We start from the raw sequence: 19,139 nt of genomic DNA on the forward strand, positions 1-19,139 counted from the left end.
GGTTAAGAACACCCGTTTTTATTGCCCCCTTGGCCCCTGTTAGGGAGATTCGTCCTTTCTATTGGTCCTGTTTAAGGAAAAGATAATCCAAATTTTGGGTTGTTCCCAGAACGGTAATAGATGGAAAATCTTCCAATGGGACACTAGTTCTCGTGAGCGTAAAGGCATTCCCTTAATTTGATTTCCTGTTTTGGCTATGGGACAGGAAGTAAAGGTACATGTCCCCAATGGGACACAAATGTAAAAAAAAAAAAAAAGACAGGGGGTATAACCCTCCCTTACGCTATCCAAAATGAAAAAAATTGCCTATAGTTCCTCTTTAAATAATGTAATGGCTATAATGTTCTGGGCCTCCTGTTTTTCAGGTGTCTGTTCTGTGACTGCATACCAGATGATTCGCACATTTGATGGCACATTATATGAGACTCCTGGAACCTGCAGCTATGTTTTGGTCAAAACAAAAGACTTCACTATCACTCTGAACAATAAGCCATGCTCTGATGTGAAGGTAAGTGACCATACTAGCAGCTTAACCACTTCGGCTCCGGAATATTTGCCCCCCTTCATGACTAGGCCTTTTTTGTAAAACAGCACTGCATTATTTTAACTAACAATTGTGCGGTCACGTGACAATGTACCCAAATACAATTTATGTCTTTTTTTCTCACAAATAAAGCTTTCTTTTGGTGTTTTTTGATCACCTCTGCGTTAAAAATTTTTGGCGCTATAAACAAAAAAAGGATGACAATTTTGAAAACAAAACACAATTTTTTACTTTCTGCAATAAATCATATCCAATATTTTTTTTTAAAGATGTCTTCATCAATTTAGGCCAATATGTATTCTGCTAGATATTTTTGGTAAATAAATAAAAAAAAGCATATAGTATATTGATTGATTTGCGCAAAAGTTATAGCATCTACAAACTATGGGATATAGTGATGGATTTTGTTTCTAGTAATGGCAGCGATCAGCGACTTCAAACGGGACTATGATATTGCACAGGACAAATCAGGCACTAACTGACACTTTCGCCACTTTTTTGGGAACCAGTGACACTAATACAGCAATCAGTGCTAAAAATATGCACTATCACTGTACTAATGAATCTGGTTGGGAAGGGGTTAACATCAGGGGTGACCCAAGAGTTAACTATGTACCTAGCCTGTGTTTTTGTAGTGTGGGAGATGCTGTTTTTAGGGGGAAACATAGATCCTTGTCCCTGATTTGCAGGAACACAGACAGAACAGCAGAACGGCAACCTGCCTTGTTTCATCTGTAGCAAATGATCGGTGGGTGCCAGCAGACATCGAGTCCATGGTACCTGCAGCTCGGCTCCCTCTGTGTATAATCACAGCAGGAGCTAGCTGCCAGCGGTGTGCATGTGCATCCTTTACCCAGAAGTGCAGGATCACGTATATATATATGTGATCCGGCACACAATGGCCACGCTATAGCGCTATATCTGCTATAGGGCAGTCGGCAAGTGGTTAAAACACATCTTGTATAACTCAGGTGAAAATAATTTCATATTAACAACTTTTGTTCTTCTGTTGTAGGATCCGGAAGCAGTTTGTATTGATTCCGTAGATGTGCATATTCCACAAAAGGCAAATATCAGACTACAGTCAGATGGAAGCATACTTGTGGCAGGAGAGAAGTCAGATATTCCATTTTCTGTTCTAGGTAAGTTACATATATTAAGCACGTTTTAGAAAGAAATATATAGTTATTCATACTTAGAATCTGAATAACAGCAAGGCAGATCTAACACACACACACAAAAAAACAAATGCAAATAGTTATATATATATTAAAAAAGCATGCAACTAGTATAAGTGCTTTTAACTATCTTCATATCAGTCTCCTTGTTTCATCGGATTTTCCGACCGTGTGTGGGCCCCATCTGACTTTTTTCCGTCAGAGTTTAGAAATAGAACATGTTTTATTTTTTTCGGATGAAAAAAATCCTTTCGGAAATTCCGATTGTTTGTGTGGAACTCAGACGGAGAAAAAAACACGCATGCTCAGAATCAAGTCGGCGCATGCTCGGAAGCATTGAACTTCATTTTTCTCGGCTCATCGTAGTGTTTTACGTCACTGTGTTTTGGACGGTCGGAATTTGGTTTGACAGTGTGTATGCAAGACGGCTTGAATGAAATTCCGACAGAAAATTCCATCGGATTGTATCCCATGGGAAATTAAGATTGTGTGTACAGGTCATAAGACTGGAAGAGGGATATCCAGCAGTTCACATGCAGTTCTTTACAAAGTGAGGCCAAGTGCTTTCTTAGACAGTTGTCAACAGAACAGGTGTCTCCATTGGAACATTTTTCCTCTCCTATTGTTCTAGTGACAACTCTAAGGCCTCGTACACATGGGCAAGAATCTTGCCAGGGAAAAAAAACGTTGTTTTTCCTGACGAGATTCTTGGGAAGAATCTCTTGCCGCCTAAGTGTACACACTGACCTTTCCAAAAGAACCCCGGTTCTCTTGAAAGGCAAGAACACGATGACTTCATCATGTACGACGAGCATGCGCTTGTCACATTCGATGCCGTCGTGGCCATCTTACTTCAACTTACCTATGCCGTGGAAACTACCGCGCATGCGTCAAAGTCATTTCGAGCATGCACAGGTTTCCACGGCGACAGGTAAGTATACACACTCTCGGGTTTCTCGTCGGGAATCAGGCCGACAAGAATCTTGATGAGAAAAAAGAGCGCAGGTTCTCTATTTTTCTCGTTGAGATTCTGGCCAGATTTCCTGATGAGAAACCTGAAAGCCTCGTACACACGCTCGGTTTACTGCCGAGAAAACCAGTCGTGTGTATGAGGCCTTAAACTGTTAAATGTAAATCAATCATTTTTGGTGACAATAATCACCAGGAAAAATAGAGAGCATTTAAAACCTGAAAGGGGTTCTATCCTTCCATACCCCATCCGAATTTAAGAAAAAGTTTCACTATACACTTTAACCTACACCAACAATCTATTTTACACTGAGAAAGTAATATCGACCATAAAAGCAATGATTTCTAAACTATATTCAGTTGAACAATATGTTAGATTTCTTAAGAAGGAAGTTGATTTCATTCATACTGTATTTACATTTCCACCTAGATACCATTACTGTCTTAAGAAGTTCTTCAGTCTTTCTGGACGTGGTCAGCCAAACATTTAATCTGCAGTATGACTTTGCTGGCAATCGCCTTTATGTTATCCTTGATGCCAGCAACAAAGATACAACCAGTGGCTTGTGTGGGACTTACAATGATAATCGTAATGATGACTACAGGTAAAAAAAACATTTTTTTTTTATTAAAAGCTGAGCTTGTCAGGCACAGAAGCTACAAGTTTATTTAATAAATACCAATCTTGAACATCAGTACTGTTTGCTTATATTTTTTTACAAAGACTTTGGTCAGTTCACCTATAAGTAATATTTCCTCACTCTATATTTGTATGGCCTTATTTCTACTCCAATGGTGGTCAACATATCTTTTGCATTCTCCATAATATTACACAAAAATAAATAGACATGTGCACACTGAAATATTTTGTTTTGAAATTTCGTTTTCGTCTGAAAAATCAATGTATTTAGTTTCTCCCGAAATTCTTTTTTTATTTATTTTGTTTCGTTAAAAAATGCATTCGTCTGAAAATCCGAATTAATTAAGGTCGAATCTGTCATTGAAGGCTTATGGTGTCTGTCGAATGTTCTAAGAAGATTCAACTGAGCAGCTAAACTGTACGACGCCACAATCCTACATTTCCGGTCGAATGTTCTGCCTACAAGCTATAGAAGAATTCTAATGTTGTATGACACTAGTAATAATTATATGTATAAATTATTATTACTAGTCAACCAACATTCAAATTCTTCTATAGCCTATGGGCAGAGCATTTGACCGGAAATGTACGATTGCGGCGTCGTACAGTTTAGCTGCTTGTCGAATCTTCTCAGAACTTTTGACAGACACCATGAGCTTTCAATGACAGATTCGACGTTTGTATGTTTTTCGCTGCTTCGTCGAATCTTCGTCATTCATGTCAAATGGTCTATATAATGTCGAATCTTTCCTCTCTATGTAGAACAATCTCAGACTAATAGAGTTAAGGTTGGCCACATTCAACCACAGGTTTGATAGACAGATTGCTATTGTCAGTGTCATGTCGAATCTCCTATCTATATCGAACTGTTGTAGCAACGAAAACGAAATATAAAGCATTTTTTTATGTCGGATCTTTCGGATTTTGGATTCTGCGCGTTCGTTTTCGTTTGTTAAAACGATAAAGAAAATCCCGAAATTCGGACGAAAATGCACACGTCTAAAAATAAATACATAAATAAATGAAAAAGAAAACAACTAGAAAAGTGGTACTTCCTCACCATATTTGTGTGCAGAGCTGGAAACTCTCCTCTTTCTACCACAAAATAATATATTAGCTTTAGATAAGATTTTTTTTTAAAGGCTGACCATTTCAAGCAGATATTTCTGATTTGATTACCTGTCATTGAATTAAAGAGAATGTACGATGGCTTTGTGTATATTTTCAGTCTTTATTTATTGCAGTTAGGACTAAAATAACACTGCTTTATTTATTTTTTAAGACAGGATAATATAAATTTTTGAACCCTCTTTTATTTATTTAAACAGGTACTTATATAGCACTGTCAATTTATTCAGCGTTTTACATATATATATATATATATATATATATATATAAAAATATATATATATATAAAAAAAAAATATATATATATATATATATATATATATATATATATATATATATATATACAGGCATACCCCACTTTGAAGTACACAATGGGGTTTATTTACTATCGATGGAGAGTCCAAAATCAGGCTCACTTCTGCATAGAAGCCAATGAGCTTACAGGTTTTATTACCAGGCTTAATTGAACAAGCTGGCGTTAGAAGCTCATTGATTTTACACTGGAACCTTGGATTACAAGCATAATCCGTTCCAGGAGAATGCTTGTAATCCAAAGCACTCGCATATCAAACAGAGTTTCCCTATAGAAGTCGATGGAAACAAAGCTAATTCGTTACACAATAGACTTTTATTGCATGCAATACTGCATGTGGCCAGAGGTTGGGGGGGGGGGGTGCTGGAGAGCCTCGAAAATACCCGGGGACAGCTGAACTCAGAAGCCCTCGGAAAGGCTCGGAAACACTCGGGAACAGAGTATTTCTGAGTGTTTCTGACTATTTCCGAGTGATTCTGAGTATTTCCGAGCAGCTCTGAACGGCTACAAATTAAAGGTCTTCAAGGGAGCCAAGCAGAGTAATTTTAAGGCATATGGAGCTGTACAGACAAGTGTGTGGCCATATATTATGCAGATATCGGGGTTAAAATATGCTATAAAGTATGAACATGGCTGCACTTTTGGGTTTCACACAGTTCTCTGAGCTGTTTTGAATTTAATGGCTCAGTGATGTCACAATTTTTTTGTGAGCTAATTGGATAGATAGAAATTGCTTCAGTAACAAACGTTGGCTCTATGCATTGTGCTATATGACCCCCTACTTTATTTCCTTTACTAATGAATTATTTGTCTGTCAAACGCAGGAGCTCAAGTGATATGACTGAAACTGTGTCCGGCTTGTTCAGCAAATCTTGGAAGACACAACCACAGTGCGCAGAAAGTCAAAAATCACCAGAAAACACTGGTAATTATAGGACTAGTAAAAAAAAATTCTAGGCAAAGTAAATTGTTTAACGTCTATGAGGCCTCCAAATATTCTTTCTCCTACCTGGGATGTGATTCACATCGCATTGTAGTGCTGATCACATGCAATGTCTGTGGGATGCAAACTCAGCTATACAGATTGTGTATTTTTGGTCCGCACCAGAATCAGATCGCATGGGTGTTCACACCCATGCGATCCGAGTCATGTCCGAATTCACAGTTCACACTGCAATATGGGGGTGTCATTAACTGTCTATTGACACTCCCAGTGGTTCGCATATGGCAGTGTGAACTGTCTGCGAGATGGGTGCGATGCGGGAAACTGAAGTGGATTCACAGTGTTCTCACATGGCACCAATGTGAACCGAGCCTTACAGGGCCGATCCTAGGGTCACAGATGCCTGTGTGCAGAAATATTTCTGGTGTCACCACATGGGCGTGGTCATCGTACTAACTCCTCCCCTTTACATATGCTTCTATGGCTATGACTCAAACACAGAGATTCTCCCCTAAGAAGTCTTCATTAGTGTCCCCCATCAGAGTCCCCCCAGGAGGTGTTCCCCATCAGACCCCCCCATCAGGTGTCCCCCATCAGAGCCCCCCAAGCAGGTGTCCCCCATCAGATCCTCCCCACAGCAGGTGTCCCCCATCAGAGCCTTCCCCACAGCAGGTGTCCCCATCAGAGCCCCCCACATCAGGTGTCCCCATAGATCAGTACTTGTCCAATAGATCCCTGTAGCTCGGGTGTGCTGGGAGCAGAAGCACATTACAGGGGGCGGGGCATACGCGGCATCTTTGGTTACTTGAAGGGTGGCACTCGGAGAGCATTTCTGGGAGTGCACAGGATGATTGGCAGACGCTCCTGCCAACCCAGAAGCCTCTCATCACACCGCCTATGGGAGAAGAGCCGACACACCCAGGGGGGTGGGGCAGACAGGAGACTGCTCCATGCTCACCGGACAGAATTAATTAGTGGAGCCTAGTACCGGATCGTATTCCAGTACTAGGCTCCGCTGTGGTACCCAGCCTGGATTCTGGGGACAGCGGGAGGTCAGTTGCAAGCAGAGAGAGCAAGCGGGATGGGGAACAGCAGCACCTGCCACATGCGCTCCGCCTCTGGACACAGACAAGGAGGAGGGAGGGGAGCACTTTGGACCTTTGACTCCCCCACCCCGTGCACCCTGCCTAGGATTGGCCCTGGGACCTTACACTAACAAACCCCATACAGTTGAATACAAAAAGAATGGCAGAGACCCCCCCACTGGTAAACTGTTGTAAAAAATCCCTTTAGATTATACAGAGGGACTACAAATATACATGATAGGCCCCGTACACACGACCGAGTTTCTTGGCAGAATTCAGCCAGAAACTCGGTCGGAGCTGGATTCTGGCGAGAAACTCGGTCGTGTGTACACTTTTCAGCGAGGAAGCCGACGAGGAACTCGTCGGGCCGAAAAGAGAACATGTTCTCTATTTTCTCGTTAGTCAATGGGAAAAGTCGGCCCGCCGAGTTCCTCGGCGGCTTCCACACTGAACTCGACGAGGAACTTGATGTGTTTGGCACGTCGAGTTCCTCGGTCGTGTGTACGGGGCCATATTCTCAGCCTTGCGGCTCTTTTAGGACTGGGAAATCTTTAAAGCACACTTTACGACAAAAAAAGCACATTGACCTTGTGCAACAATCTTCCATACCTTTTTAATAAATACTTCTCATCCTCACAAAGGTACATTGTAAATGAGCATATACAACATTATATCCACCCAAGCAAAGTTCTCTCAAATCACTGCTAACCGAAGGACTTATTTAGCTATTTAGCTATCGGCTACTGACACCATTGTGCATGAAGGTGACATTGTTTAAAGGATCAAATCCTCTTCCTCAGAGCTCTAAAGAGGAGGGTTTGGCCCTTGAAACAGATCAGCTTCATATACAGCCAATGCAGAGACGGGAGGTAGCTAAACAGGTCCGAAAGTTGTCACCTGCACCTGGGGAATTAAAAGAGCTTTCACTTGGATGAAAGCCATGTTTTACATGCAAATTTTCAAAGCACCTTTGTGAGTGTGAGAAGTATTTATTAAAAAAGTTGTATGGAATTTTTTTGCATGAGACACATTCAGTACATTAAATCAACATTCAGAAAGGGAGGGGCATCACCAGGCACTAATAAGGTCTACTGCATACACATGTGCTGACATGGAATATTGTAAGAGGAGAGAGCAGAGAAAGCAGAGATGATTGCATTATCAATCAGCTATGAGTGGAGACACTTCTGTATTAATTACCTGTAACAGTAGTATCACTCTCTTGGCTGCGCTGTCTGGCAGAGGTACAGTATATGACTCACAAAAATGGGTGGACAGAATTACAAATGTTTTAGCAAATAAAACAACCTACAGCCTAAAAAAACGTGTGTGTCATCTGTGTATTTAGCTATTTGCCTGGAGAAACACATTTCTAGTACTAATCTATGTAAGAATCGATCACACCAACAGTAACAAAGCAGAATTGATACTTTCCTAAAATATCCTAGTGTATTCTCAATATTCAAAATTGTTCCTAATTTTACAGATAACAAAGTAGAGGCTGATCTGACTTGCGCTGACTCCCTGGATAGTTCAATTTTTGAAGACTGCGCCCTCCTGATTGACACTCACAGCTACAAGACCTCTTGCGCTCACAGTGTATACTATGCTGGATCTAGTGGACTTTGCTCTGCCTTGGCAGACTATGCCTATCGCTGTGCCCGTGCAGGAATCACTGTCTCTGTTAGCTCTACATTCTCAGACTGCAGTAAGTGTTTCAAATTAATCTTCATATTTTTACTGCTTGACTCAGTGGCGGCTGGTGCTCCGGCTCTAATTACTTGCTTCACAAAAAAAAAAACCCTGTAGAACTCTATGCGTCTGGCGCCCTGCATGGAGATTAGGGACTGGTCGCACAGAGATTAGGGGGAGATTTAGGTATAAATGACTCTCTGAGGTTCACACCCCTGTCATAAACTATCAAAGTGACCAGTGGGCAGGACACCTACCTTGAAGTGTGGGTTCAGTACTAGTACTATGGATTAGGTATTAGCAAGCTTTATCAGCTAAATGTTTTCATTTCTTTTTTCAGCTCCGGCATGTGAAGATAAAATGATCTTCACTACAGATGATACATTCTCTCAACAAGACTGCGCAGAATATTCTATGAAGCTCCAGAAGATTACATCATCAATTCCTCTGAACGAAGCCTGTATCTGCCCTCCCAACCTCTACTATGATGCTTCTATCAATAAATGTGTAAACGGGTAATTAGTCTCCCATTATGATTCATTAGATGTGTATTTCTGAATTATTCCTAATATTTTTTGAGTAGTCCACATGAAAATGCTAGTTCCCTGGCTGCCTCTAAATTCAGCACTTATTATATCTCCTTCTTATGTTCATTAAAGTTCATGTGTAAAGGCAGGCATCACAATACTTTTGGCAATATAGGGTATTTGAATAACTGGGACTGAACTTTTTACTCTGATAGGAAAGAATATAGGTCTGCTTTGCCATGGCAAGCCGTATGCTGCCCCATGTTTGGTGTGACACTCTGCCAGACATGCAAAGAGGAGGACAATTCACAACTGTCTGACACAAGGATGGACATCCGACAACTGGGTTTTAACTGATAGATACGCAAAAAAGTCACTGGCGCTAGATGAGGATAATAGTAACCCTAAAGTAAAAAATTTAACTCATATGTAGGGTATGAGAAAGATAGTCCGGTGCTGCGGGAATCGTGGTACCCGGAAGTACCAAAAATACAGAAAATACACCAAAAATACTCGCTCACGAACATATACAGTTCAAAATAGACCCAGTAATATTGGGAAAAAGTAAAAGTTTAAAATAAAATATTTGGGAAGAAAATCCATTTATTAGAGATCAGCTCCAAACATATAATAAAAAGTCCATATGAACTTATGTACAAAGTTATGTAAACTGTATGGATAGGATGTGAATTCAGCAGGCAGCTAACAACCAGTTCATGGGCTCAAACTTCCTGGATTCAATAAACATGCCTTTAGATGGAGTACTAACAGTACCTTAGGGGCAGATGGTGGGATAGCGATGTTGAAGAGATGGCCGTTCAACTTTCAGCTAGAGCCTGAGCCTGACATCAGGCAGTCCGCGTATCCGATGTGTCACCACGGAGCGGGAAGGACGGAACCATCCGACGAATCCCACAGCCGGGGACACAGCGCAATGAGATCTGGAGGGACAGGCGCTCGTTCCGTCCGATCGTGATGACGTCACACGTCTGCGACGCCGCTCTACGGTCGAAAACAGTGAAGCGAGGATCTGATAGATGCCCTCTGGTGGAAAATCCGTAAATTGCACACTCCAATGCAATTAGGTGGAAGCCGCCAGCGGGAAAAACAATATTTAAAATGAAGTTGATCTTAAAAACTTGAAAGATGGATTAGACTTCCATAAATAAGGGGATCAAAGGGGGTCAGATAATAGTCTTGACGACGCGTTTCGCATACATAAACTTCACTTCTAACTTCAATGTTTGGTAAAATGTTTTTTTTTCTTTGTTGTTGTTTAGCGATTCATGCCCTTGCTACAGCAAAAACCACGTGTACCAGTTAGGAGAGATCATCACTCAGGCCGATGGACAAACATGGTAAGATGCTCTCGATAACTCCAGCTAATAGAAAACATACTTTTTAGAATTCATCTCCAGTATCTAACTTTCACAGTTTTACATGGATATTTTGCTTATTGGCAAAGATTTTTTTCTACCGTTGAATCAACCTCTATCAACAATTTTTTTTAACTGTAATTTTAAGTCAAGTTCCAGAAACAACCTTCATAATATATGCAGCTATATGTCAAAGGCATATTTATTTTTTATAACATATCATTATATAACAAACAAACGTATTGTTTTTCAGCCCCTGTGAGAGAGTATTACAGTGTGGAGAACCTGAACAGCCCCCAGCCCCTGGTAAGTTGCTCATGTGACAGAAGCATAATATGATACCATTAAAGAGCTGTCCAGAGCTGGAATCAATATGCATGCAGCCATACAGTATATTCTGTGAGCTTGCTGTGGTCATTAAAGTGTCATAAAGTGTTTACATAGGTTGGACTTGATGGACTTTTTTCAGCCTCACCTACTATGTAACATGGCTGCGGTTTTTCTTTACTGCTTTGATTTGGCTAGATTGCTAAAAGGAATGCAGATTTATTTTACTAATATTATTAGTAAGAGCATGTTTGCTCACAGTCTACATTCTGAATGCATTTCATGTGACAAATAGAAAGTTAAGCCCTGTACACACAACTGGGATTCCCAGCGGTATAAAGTCCCCCGGGAATCCCGACAGGAAAACCGAGAACCTGCTCGGTTATTTTCTTCATGTACACACGGCCCGGTTTCCCATCGGGAAAACTGCAGGGAGAGCTTTGGCCGGGAATACCGGCCGTGTGTATGCTCCCTCACAGTGTTTCCCCATAGGAAAACTCCTGGTTTAAAACCGCCAGGAATCCCAGTGGGAAAATAGAAAGCAGGTTCTCTATTTTCCCCCTGGGATTTCCAGCAGTTTTCCTGCCAAAAGCTCTCCTGGCAGTTTTCCTGGTAGGAAAACCGGTCGTGTGTACGAGGCTTTAGCGTACAGAAAAAGGGCAGAGCAGCCTAGTAAAATGAACAACATTCATATGCACCCACAAGTGTAAGATAGCAGGTTGCTGTCCATTACAGGTTCCAGAGCTTGATTGGGCTGGAGCCACTCTGACAAGGACCATGCTCAGGGAACTCTGGAGCAGGGATAGATACCTCAGTTGAATCTGTTCATGCTGGTGTTCCACTTGATCATGCAAAGGATCATGGGAAATGTGTTTCAAGGAGTAAAACCTATTCTTCATCAGTCTGAAAGCAACTAGCCTCCAGGATTCTAAAATAATGGCTCTCTTTAAAAATTCATATGCTGAAGCCAAGCAGCTGTCGTGTAAATGAATGAATGCTGACTGAGCAGAGTGAGCAGATTTTCTAACTTAATCAGTGTGTTGTTGCTTTTTTACTGTCAATTCAACAGGCTGTGTCTAGTGAGGTACTTTAGTAATCCTATGAGTACAGAGCCTGCTGTGTTAATTGCTTTCATATTCCAGCACTAATTACAAAGTGATGGAATTTTAAAGGGACATATTATATTGTATATTATTGATCTGCTTTTGATTATGAACACAAGGATTCAATAAGCCAAATAAGCAATGTCAATACAGATTTGGTTAATGAGCACATCACAGAGCATGCTACTGGTGGGGATCATATATTTGATGGACAGCTTTTGTACATAAGTCTTTATATCATGAAAAATTGTTTGTAAAGACTTTAGACAAACCTTAAAAAAACTCTAAAAAGGAAAGTTCCTAAGTGTCCTAGAGCAAATTGCACCAGAAAAGCTTAGACTTTGGTCCCTGGGTGGAGGGGGTGTAGTATAGATATTTGTTATTCCATCCTTTTTTTTTCAAACAAAAAGACATTAAAAGTATATTGATTGGTAATCTTTGATTGCAATGACCATAACTAACTAGTTTTGTTTACTTGGCAGATGTGCAAACATGTCCCAAAGGTGAAATATACTCAGACTGTTTATTGGGCCATGGCAAGTCATGTGAGCCATCTTGCCAGAACTTAGAAATACTAGACCAAGTCTGCACTTCAACATGTGAACCAGGATGTGTCTGCAGGACTGGGTAGGCTTTCTGGAAATGTTAAGGTGTTCCTGATCTGTAATAACGATAAACAACAGTATTTTATTTATTCTATTTTCTAATTACTCTAATCTGCATTACCTCTTAGTATGTTGAGGAGCAGTGATGGAAATTGTGTGCCACTAAATGAGTGTCCTTGTGTGCATGGCGAAGATGTGTACAACCCTGGAGAAACACTGGCCCAAGACTGCAACACATGGTAAGCACACACTTTAGTCATAATCTTGGGCAGTGATGTTGAAGATCATTTATTGTATTTAAGCAAAGTTAAAAAAAAGACAAATTATTTAAATGCTGTTTTTTTTTCCATAATTTCCTTTTAGCACATGTGAAAATGGCAAGTTTGTGTGCAGCAACAACCCATGTAACAGAGTGTGTAACACTTATGCCGGATCCCAGTTCTTCCTGTTTGATGGAGTCTGGAAGACCTTTCCTACAAGGCACTGTGCGATTTTGCTGGTTGAGGTTAGTTGAAAATTGAATGTTTATTTACCATAGTTTATTCAGAGTATTTAATCAAGGAAAAAGTTCAGTAAATTCATATAATATAAGGAAGCGATAGTGAATTCCAGCTCAGTCACTCAGAAGGTAACAAGCCATTCGACCGAAATGACAGTCAGGAAATTTGTTTTTTCAGTAGTGGATGTCTGCAGTTTTAGCACCCACACTCTCCTAGTACCGGTGTTCTTGTGCTCACCTGGTATTTCCATGTTTTCCATGTCCCTTTTAAAAGTCCTTCTAGTTACATGTTAAACTATACATGTGTTATATATTGTAAGCTCCATTTGTAAGGCCGCGTACACACGATCAGTCCATCGGTTCACTGCTGAAGCAGACTGATGGTCTGATGTGCGTACACACCATTGTTTCCACCGATCGCGTCAGAACATGGTGACGTAAAACACACGACGTGCTGAAAAAAACGAAGTTCAATGCTTCCAAGCATACGTCGACTTGATTCTGAGCATGCGCGGGTTTGGAACAGATGCTTTTCTGTACTAACCATCGGTTTTGACCTATTGGTCAGGCGTCCATCGGTTCAATTTTAAAGCAAGTTCTCTGTTTTGGGACCGAAGGACAACAGACCGATGGGGCGTACACACGGTCGATTTGGACCGATGAAACTGAACTTCAGTCCGTTTTCATCGGTTTGGACCGACCGTGTGTACGTGGCCTTATACTTACACTAATGATGCTGCTTTAAGATGTAAAATGTCGATTTTTATAACCAATAAAACATATTGAAATTAAAAAGTCCTTCAAGTTTTGAAAAAAAGATATTATGCCCAAAGCAAAATAAATTTATGAAGACTGCTTTAATTTTGCAATATGACCAATGAGTGTGCTGGTGCCATAGTGTAAATTGTCCCTTAGTTTTTCAGAATATTTGATAACTTGCATGGTACTTTTTATGACCATCCAATTATATTGTCTGCCCTCTTCCCATCAAGAAAGTTGCATCTCCTTTCCCATGCATTGCTTTATTGCACATGTGTTAACACACGTTGTGTCATGTTTATTTTCAAAGGTCTGCCAATGCACATGAATGGACCAAAATACAGGCATGCAGCATATTTGCCGACACAATGCACCACAGAACACGGTATTGTGTTGTGGAGTGCTGCAACATGTGTGCGTTGGCTCTGCATTGTTCTCTGCCCCGACACACGATCAGAATTTCCGATGGCCTAAAATCCGATGGAATTTTTTGTCGGAATTCCATTCAAGCTGTCTTGCATACACACTGTCAGACCAAATTCCGACTGTCCAAAACGTGGTGACGTAAAACACTACGACGAGCCAGGAAAAATTAAGTTCAATGCTTCCGAGCATGCGTCGACTTGATTATGAGCATGTGTGGGTTTTTTCTCCCTCGGAGTTGCACACAGACAATAGGAATTACCTATCGTTTTTTTTTCTATTGTAAAAAAATAAAACATGTTCTATTTCTAAACACCGACGGAAAAAAGTCAGATGGGGCCCTTTTTTCATCGGAGATCGTGTGTACGCGGCATTAGTGCATTGAAGAGCCATTCATAAATAATGGCTCTGCAACACGCTAATTTATATTTTGTGTTTTGTAGTAACACACACTTTACAATGTACATTACCGCAACACACCCAGTCACAAAGGTGTGTTTCTGACCACATTGTGGAATATTGTGAGATTATGATAAATATATTGAAAAAAACATAATAACAAATAATAGTATTTAATGTATGCTATTTGATTTTATTTCTTAGTCTGTGGAAGGTGTAAGCCCATCATTCAGTGTTGTCATGCAAAATACCCTAAATGAGGAAGATGGAGGAGCTTTACACAAGAAGATCATTACCATCAAATTTGGAGGAACTGCAGTGTTGCTCAGTGACTCTGACCCTGTGGTGGTAAGTGTTGATCCAAAAGGATCATGGTCATTTGAGGTTGGAAAAATTTACTGGGACTAAATGCTATTTTACAAAGTCTATCTAGTGCAGCAGAGTTTGGCTTCATATGAATTATATGGTTTATGCAGTAATTACAGGCTCATGACTTCTCTATATTTCTCCATATATCTCCATATTTCCATCCAAAATAGGATGATACCTCTGTTAGTTTTTATTGCTATCATGTCCTAGCGAACATCAGCTTTTAATTTATCAGTATTTAGAAGGTTGATTCCCTTTGTGCTTCCTAGTCAACTGATAACGGTATTACAGGTATTGACAGGAAGGGAGGGGAAAGCCGGCCACACATGGAACAACATTTGACCTGTTCAGCAGGGACTGGCCGTGATTCGATCCATGTATGGTCAGGCTGATGGGTACAACCAACCAGTCAGGTTTTTTTTACGAGATTACGGCCAGCTAGCAGTAATCATTGAGTGCAAAATCTGGGGCAGCTCTGTTTAGAAACCAATCAGTTTCCAGGTATTATGTCAAAGCTTAATTAAACAAGCTGAAGTTAGAAGCTGATTGACAACCATGCACAGCTACACCAGATTGTGCACTCCCCACCCCCCGGAGAAAAAAATAGCGCTGCGGGATGCATTTCCCCATCCACATTGACTGTGGGGAAAGGAAAGAAAATCAAATAATCTATGGGTAGCCAAAGCCTTCCAAAGAGGGCCACAGTCAGCAATATATAATAAACATGTGATACGATCGACTCCTTTTGCACTTACAATCCAAAACTTACTGGAGGGTCCACTATCTGTAATCAGATTAAAACCTTACAAAAGTATTGATACAGTTATCTTTTTGGTATTTTACTAGGCAAATTGCATGTATAGAACCATGTCAAATTAAAGTTAAGTTTCCTCATAAGAAAAATAAGGCACAATGCATGTCTACATTCCCCCCTGCAACCAGTGGGGTAGATTTACTAAAGCCAAATAAAATATTCACTTTGCAAGGGTTTTATCTTTCTGCATATGCAGTTGCACACATTTTGCCCATAGGCTTAGTAAATGTAGCAAAACTCTGCTGATTTCTAGCATCCAATCATGGGCAAAGCGAACTTGCTTTTTGTTTACCACGGAAAATGGATGCAACTACACTTTCAAAGTGCACAGTTTATCTGCTTTAGTAAATTCATTCCAGCGTGTACAAAAAAAAATTGCACAAATGACAAATAGGGAATGAATAATGGAAACTATTCTCACCCTTCTTTTGACCTTACCAAACTCAATTCTTTTGTAAAATATTAACATTTACATCAAATGCAATAGAAGAAATATTTCTCTATTGATCTTCAGGAAGCAAGCCAGACACACTTGATTTTCAGGTTTTCATCTTATATGCCGGCCATACAGGACTTGACAAAAACAATTAGTTCAACCAACCTGTGCATTGTTGCAACAGTCAGGCCATGTAGAGGTGCAGTCATTATCATCTCCTTTTGACTGATAGCCCATTTTGTTCCTTTTATGCAGTTCATCTCAAAACACTCCAAAGCTGAAACAAGTGCATTAATATGTATTGTGTCGCATTACTTTGCTCACTTTGCATTGCTTTCAGCTGCATTAAGGCTGGGTTCACCCCCCCGTTCGGAGCGGCTCACAGCAGGGGTCCGGTGAATTCCTGTTCACCATTTTAGGTCTGAATTTTTGGCTGAATTTGGACCTTAAACAGACCAGAAGATGTACAGGATGTACAGCCATGACTAAGCACTAACAGTGTGCGAAACGCGTCGGCTGTCCCTTCTTGTGACTGTATTTTTTGGATTTGCATGTCCAGTTTTTTATGAATAAAATACTACTTTTTAAGTTTCCCTGGAGTGCGGCTGTCCATTTATCTTCATTTTTTGTATCCAGGACTCTTGTGCAATTCGCTCCACAGCCGTCCTGGAGCTGTGTGTACCGGCTCCATTGAGAGCCGGTCACAGGCTCCTAACATGCAAATTGGATTACTGTTGTTTTAAACTTCTTTTTTATGTTTCTTCCGTTACTTCCTGGCTTCCATGCCCAGGCAAATCATGTCATACATCCCAGGTTTCTTCAGGAGGGAGGAGGGTTTTTCTCAACTTGACACACCTGCCTGCCTGAATGCCTGAACTAAGGGCAGATTACTTCCTGGATACCAGGAAGTAAATGCTACATAAATCATTTGCCCTTACCCAATATGGCCATGGAAAGAAATGCTAGAAAGTGTTTTTCTAAATAAAGCATGTAGTCATGGATGAATGGGTGAATGGGGAAGTTTGCTTTAAAAATAGATTAAATAACATTTTTGGCTTGTGGTGCTCAGATGCAGTGTTGTTCCGCTTTAAACGTTGATTACATATCACTTAGTTGTCTCCAGTATGCTAATAATTGTGTGCATGGTGTATTCTTTCTTTAGATAAATGATGTCGGTGCTAACTCTGAATTTAAAACCTACCGCTCTGGATTCTACGTGGTTGCCCATTTCCTGGGAGGACTTGCTGTTTACTATGATCAACACTTGGATGTCATCATTCAACTGGAGCCCAAACTACAGGTATAGTGGCTTTTCTAGCTACTTTAAGGGAAAGAATAGTTCATTTTCAGCGAGAAATGTAGAGATTAGTAGAATAGCCTCTAGAGGCAAGATATTGTTTATACTGTATTGAGTTTGCCTAACTGCTTGAAAAATTAGACTACCAAATATGTTGCCCATGTGCACCACTTTTTTACCACTCATCATTTTTCAGAGTTACAGGATTATAATGCAGTGCCCATACAGAATACTATAGATATGTCCAAATTAAACATTGTATTTCACACTTGTCAAGAACACTGAATTCTCATACACTAAATAGTTTTTTGAGCACATCTGCCTGCATTCGCAGACTGTTGGTGCGATATGAATCCTGTATAATAATATTCATTTCCCAAACTTATCACACTTTCATACTCTTTAAATGCTCATCCACATGATCTTCCTTCTTCTTACGTTGCTAGCTGGGAACGCAACTTGAGTTCTTCTGTTGCTCTGAGGGACTGGAGTAAATCTGGTCCAGGATAACTAAATGTTCTTTCAACAAGACCACTCTAGAATATGCCAATAAAGTGCTCTTGAAGTTGTATTGGACCCCTTACACATTGTGAAAGCAGACACATGCTTTATGGGCTGTGGCCAGCGGGATGATGTGCTATACACTTGATGGTCATGCCTCAGATGACTTTTTGGTCTAGATCATTTAGCCTCCTCCAACCTTTCTTTCACAGTACTGTTCAGAGAGAACCCAGGTCAGCCCTTCCTAAGCTCTCTACACAAAATGGTCACCTACCTTTTATAGCCCAACCAAACCATAGCCTGAGCTTGAAAAAAAAAACTAGATTTGATCTGAAATTTCATGAATATAATGTTTGTCAAAGAGAAGATGTACAGTATTCGCATAGTTAGCCTGGTTGAAAAAAGGCACTTCCTGATCCCCTAAGAGGAAATCTGATATTGCCTGGTTCTACTTTACCTATAATATTAGTATCCAGTTATATTATGTGTATCTAGTAAAGAAAGCAGGTCTTTTTTTAAACAATCTACTGAGTGGACCAGATCCAGCTCTTGAGGTAGTCTAATCCACATTTCCACAGCTCTTACTGTGAAGAAGCCTTTCCGTATTTGGAGATTACATATTTTTTCCTCCAGATGTAAAGAGCCCTTGTCCTCTGCGATGACCTTAAAGTGAATAACTCAATATCAAGTTAACTATAAGGACCACCTATGTATGTATACATGTTGAACATATCCCCCCTTAAAGGGGTTGTAAAGGATTTTTTTCTCCCCTAAATAGCTTCCTTTACCGTAGTGCAGTCCTCCTTCACTTACCTCATCCTTCCATTTTGCTTTTAAATGTCCTTATTTCTTCTGAGAAACCCTCACTTCCTGTTCTTCTGTCTACACACAGTAATGCAAGGCTTTCTCCCTGGTATGGAGAGAGCCTCTTGAGGGGGGAGGGGGCGAGCAGGAGGGTCAGGACACTCTCTACTTTGCAGATAGAGAAAAGAGCTGTGTTAGTGGGTGTCCTGACACTCCTGCTCGCCCCCTCCCCCCTAAAGAGGCTTTCTCCTTACCAGGGAGAAAGTGTTGCATTACTGTGTGTAGTTACAGACAGAAGAACAGGAAGTGAGGATTTCTCAGAAGAAATAAAGACATTTAAAAGCAAAATCCAAGAATGAGGTAAGTGAAGGAGGACTGCACTAAGGTAAAGGAAGCTATTTAGGGGGG

The 19,139-nt window shown here is 40.5% G+C and overlaps 1 protein-coding gene across 1 annotated transcript in view; it reads left to right on the forward strand.

Annotated features, from left to right (window-relative positions):
• Positions 1-19,139, forward strand: part of LOC120915832 (otogelin-like protein) — a 147,359-nt gene that overhangs the window by 7,876 nt on the left and 120,344 nt on the right. Inside the window, exons 7-19 of the mRNA XM_040326638.1 lie at positions 366-508; positions 1,560-1,686; positions 3,122-3,296; positions 5,597-5,697; positions 8,287-8,508; positions 8,833-9,007; positions 10,300-10,377; positions 10,649-10,701; positions 12,308-12,452; positions 12,559-12,669; positions 12,794-12,935; positions 14,715-14,858; positions 17,292-17,429. Of these exons, the coding sequence (XP_040182572.1) occupies positions 366-508; positions 1,560-1,686; positions 3,122-3,296; positions 5,597-5,697; positions 8,287-8,508; positions 8,833-9,007; positions 10,300-10,377; positions 10,649-10,701; positions 12,308-12,452; positions 12,559-12,669; positions 12,794-12,935; positions 14,715-14,858; positions 17,292-17,429 (1,754 nt within the window). The remainder of the gene's footprint in view (positions 1-365; positions 509-1,559; positions 1,687-3,121; positions 3,297-5,596; positions 5,698-8,286; positions 8,509-8,832; positions 9,008-10,299; positions 10,378-10,648; positions 10,702-12,307; positions 12,453-12,558; positions 12,670-12,793; positions 12,936-14,714; positions 14,859-17,291; positions 17,430-19,139) is intronic.

Source organism: Rana temporaria, chromosome 10 (genome assembly GCF_905171775.1).
Source record: "Rana temporaria chromosome 10, aRanTem1.1, whole genome shotgun sequence".
NCBI classification, from domain to species: Eukaryota; Metazoa; Chordata; class Amphibia; order Anura; family Ranidae; genus Rana; species Rana temporaria.